The sequence below is a fragment of the Austrofundulus limnaeus genome, unplaced genomic scaffold (genome assembly GCF_001266775.1).
Source record: "Austrofundulus limnaeus strain Quisiro unplaced genomic scaffold, Austrofundulus_limnaeus-1.0 Scaffold59, whole genome shotgun sequence".
Taxonomy (NCBI): Eukaryota; Metazoa; Chordata; class Actinopteri; order Cyprinodontiformes; family Rivulidae; genus Austrofundulus; species Austrofundulus limnaeus.
Genome location: NW_013952461.1, coordinates 1,094,353 through 1,098,884, shown reverse-complemented (window position 1 = coordinate 1,098,884; position 4,532 = coordinate 1,094,353). Strand labels below are relative to the sequence as shown.

At 37.7% G+C, this 4,532-nt stretch overlaps 1 protein-coding gene across 1 annotated transcript in view; it reads right to left on the bottom strand.

Annotated features, from left to right (window-relative positions):
- Positions 1 to 4,532, bottom strand: part of magi3b (membrane associated guanylate kinase, WW and PDZ domain containing 3b) — a 222,044-nt gene that overhangs the window by 40,905 nt on the left and 176,607 nt on the right. The window contains exon 4 of the mRNA XM_014009500.1: positions 2,849 to 3,080. Coding sequence (XP_013864954.1) covers positions 2,849 to 3,080 — 232 coding nt within the window. The remainder of the gene's footprint in view (positions 1 to 2,848; positions 3,081 to 4,532) is intronic.

Genomic DNA, 4,532 nt, shown 5'->3' with positions numbered 1-4,532 from the left:
AAACAAACAAACAAACAAATAAATAAATAAATAAATAAATAAATAAATAAATAAATAAATAAATAAATAGTAGGAAAACAATATGATCCCCGCTTTGTGTGCGGGGGTCATAATGATGGACATCCCAGATGGGAGGCTTCAGTCACCTGCTTAGTTGACAACTGCTGTGTTCTCTTTAAGTTTTATAYCACGACTTGTTCAAAATTTGGAGAAGCTTTTATAAATGCACGAAACAATGTTTTTTTCCCTTTGAACTAGAATTTTTTAAAGATGAGTTAACAAAAACCTTTGTAATAACTYACCCTACAAAAAATCTACGTGTAAAAAACTATGTAAGCCACAGAAAATGTCACAAGTTGACATTAGCTAAAAAACAGAGTGTTTTCACTGTTCACCGAGTTCAGTCATTAGTGCTTTGACATCACAAATAACTTCTAAAGGGGCAATTAAAGAAGTTAAGCTGCTGGGTCCAAACTTAACAATGCTTCTCTGAAATGATAAAGAAAAATAAGTCCTGGTTAAAGGTTAAAATAAATGTTTTTATTTTTTTTTCTGCCGTGTGCCGGCCTCAGAGCTGTGTGGTGTGTGTTGCTTGTCCATCGCTGAAACATTGTGTCGTGGCTGGATGTGTTTACTCACACAGCTGACCTTTTTAACCCTCATTCACAGAGCAAGAAAATAACGGACATTTATTCCTGTCGACATCCTGACAGTTTTACATTCCGTATTGGGCTTCTGCATTCGTTTTGTTACACTTTTGGTCACAAATCTCTCCCTCGATGGCATGAAACTGTTGAAACCAAACAACCCTAATAATGGCACATATGATCATTAATTTTAAATGTGTGTGACAAAGAGTGTGCACAGTTACAGGTGAACTGTGATGGCCAACACATGTCTGAGCTGCAGACTTTTAACTTCCCGAACATTTACTAATGGATGTAAGTTTAATTCAGATTAAGCTTCTAAACTTCATTTGGAGATGATGCTCTGTTTTTGAGCTGACTCAGTTACTGAGCAAAAACCTGGTTTGCAAAAATAAAAGGTTTAGCTTATATAATACAATTGGATGATATTTAAGTTATTATTTTAACAATAAATTTTAATTTGGAAACTAATTTGATGGGTGAGTCCAAGGACTTCATCAGCCTCAAACCACTAAGGTGACAGAAAYGTCAGAGAAACACAAACTTGCTCATCAAACCTCAATGTTCAATAAAAGTGGTAGAAAGCTGCTTTCACACATCTGATTGAAAAATGTATATATTTAAGTACAATTGGAYTGGAGTCCACAAAACACCTAAACAAATAGGTTTAAAACAAAAACAGAATAGACTTTTATAAAGATGATAAATCTGCTCGAACGCCATCTAACTGCAGGTTTACTTGTGGTTCCCAGAGTTTCTGAAAGTAAAACAGGAGGCAGAGCTTTCAGTTATCCAGCACCACCCCTGTGGAAACAAAGTTCCACTTTCTGCCCATGAGGCTGACACTCTGTCTACTTTTAAAGCTGGACTGAAGACTTTCCTTTTTGATAAATCTTATAGTTAGGGTTGGTTTCYYGAGTTATTCCTTAGTTCTGCTGCTATAGTTTATAGRTTTAGATGGTTGGAGCACAAACTGAGCACATTTCCTCACTCTGCTGCTGTCTTTAGTCACTCTCCTCCACATTTTTGTTATTATTTCTATCAATTACATGTTTCTTTCCTCTTTCAGAGAAAAACACACCTGGACCAGTCCTTCTGTGTTGCTCTAGCTGCGTTTCCATTGCAAATGTGCGCAAAACTTTGTCGATAAGCTGTTAATGTCGAAAAAACACAGTTTCGCAACTGCAGTGTTTCCATTAAGTATGAAATGCTATTAAAGTCACGCGTGAATACGTTTGTTCTCGCGATAAGTCATTACAAACATGGCGGCAATGGATGTAAACACATAGCATATTGCTATCATGACACTAGCGCTCATCATCAGAGGAGACGTCGGCGTCTTTTATCGAGGCTTTCCAGCAACAACCCCCGACTTGGGAGTGGCTACGTATGCCGTGTTTTTGGGAAATTGCAGTCGGTGAGTTTACTACTTTCTTTTACAACTTCTGTGATACTACTACTACTTCTACTTCCTGTTATCTTCTTCGTCGTTGTCTTTTTTGCCAGTAGAAACAGCCGGTTGTTGATCACGTGACTCCCATGATGCGAAAAAAATGTTTCCATTGCAGTTTTGCGAAAAACACCAATTTCGATACGGCCGAAAAACCACCTCATCCTAGCGCAAAAACATTTTGTCGAGAAATGTCATTTTTTTTTCGAAATTAACATGTTTCCATTGAGCAAATTTACTTTCGAAATTCTAATTTGCGCATTTTCATGGTCAATGGAAACGCAGCTTCTGTGTCTCTTTTCTGCCCAACCAAACCCAGCCGGTCGAGGCAGATGGCCACCTGTCCTGAGCCTGGTTCTGCAGGAGGTTTCTTCCCGTTAAAGACAGTTTTTCCTCTCCACTGTCGCCAATATGCTGCTCAGGATGGGAGACTGTGATGAAGTGATTCAATGCAATCTGTGGGCTTCTTTAGATTGATTTTTGTGTACAGTGCCCAGAGGACATATGTTGTGACTTGGTGCTATATAAATGAAMTGAAYTGAACTGAATTGAATCCAACACTTCAATATGACACAAACATTGGTATTTCAAAATGTATTACRCCATGAACCCAGACTGATGTTTATAATATGATGGCTATAGGAATCAAAGAGACTGAATGTTTTTGCTAGAAAACAGACAGTGAAATGRACTCTTTCACAACCCGAGGTCAACTATAGAAGAATCTGTTATTCAACACAACATGCAGCACTTCAAAAAAGAAAGAAAAAACTGACCAGGCAATCCRTTGACCAGTGGGGGCCTGTCATCATCCTCCTCCTCCTCAGGCACAATGCTGTCCTTCCTATCCATTTTACTGACCGAGGTGGTGCGTTTCCTGGGGACCTCGCCGGTGAAGTCTTCATCAAACAGCACCTGATCCACCAGGTCAGGCTGCACCAAGTTGGGCTCTGCTGGAGGCTTTGGGGTACCATAGTAGTTACCTTACAGAGAAAAGAATAAAAGAGAGGTTTTAAATTATGGATTTCTTTAAAAAAATTAAGGCCTGGTATTACTTAAAGGAATGAATAATCTCCCACCATCTTTCATGCCAGAGTTTCAGACTACGATCATCTTATGTTGTCAAATGATGGAGCTGTTGCATGTTTGATCAAACCTTGAAAATACCATTTTGTGCAATCTCATGCAATGTTGGAATATCTTGTGTGATCTATCAGCACCTGTATGTGTGAGTATGAAAGATTGTCAGTTATGCTACACAAGTTATAGCTCGGAATCTGTAAAATYCCCTGAATTATAACCATTTTTGTGTTTGATAATATCCTTTTGTTGTGGCGGCCATCTTTAATTGGGTTTTACATGCTAACAAAATGTTAAAAGCAAGTTAATAAAGTTAATAAAAAAATCAAACCTTAAACACTAATCTTTGTTCTGAATAACAAAAATTTAAATAGAATGGAATGTTTATAAACTTTACAAAGTCTGCTCACAATGGATAATAATTCCTGATGTCTAACATCCCTGAATTAAGCTGATTTAACTCTGAAAATGTCACACTTCAGAACTTGTTCTAAGTTTCTGAGGAATTGCTCCTCTGAATAATTTTCACCTCTTAACCTCCTGCTTTGTTTTCCTTCGGTAACTGCACCACAAGGCTGTCAAGACTCATGCTACATTAAAATCACTTCACTTGGAATTTGCAAGCAACTAATTACACTGATCATTGAATACAGCAATTATCTCCCCCCCCCCCCCCCCGATGAAGGAAGACCTCGTGTTTTGTGTATAAATATTCAGAGGGATCACAGCACTCTGCGAAAAAAAAGTGGAGGAAACAAAAAACTTTGTTAAATTATTTTCTCATTAAACACGTGGTAATCCATCGATGTACGGCTGGTGAGCAATACGTGGAACCCAATTTAGGTTCAGAATATGCAATTATCCCACCTCCATTAGGATTATAAATAATGTGCATGCTAATTTATATCCCTACAATTTATTATGATTATTTGTTTGCTAAATGCTGCTCTGTCAGATGTGTTTACACAAATTTATCAGATTAATTTTTTGGCAAAGCAGGACAGATTTTTACTTACACACTAAGACTGCTGAGTTAAAAACACCACAATTTGTAACCCAGCACTGGGTGAAATTTAGACGGTGTCAGTCTTTAAAATCAGCAGGGTTGGGTTTTCAGCTTGACCCAGAATACTAATATATATATTTTTTAATCTAAAGATTGGATTAAAGTGACACATTTGTTGCTGTAGAGCCACCAAAGACTAAAAACAAGAAACCAAATTTTGGTCCATTAGGCTGCTCTTTTTAACTTTAATGTTCTTGAATTCGTCTTTTTAATCAAATCCATCCATCCATCCATCCATCCATCCATCCATCCATCCATCCATCCATCCATCCATCCATCCATCCACCCA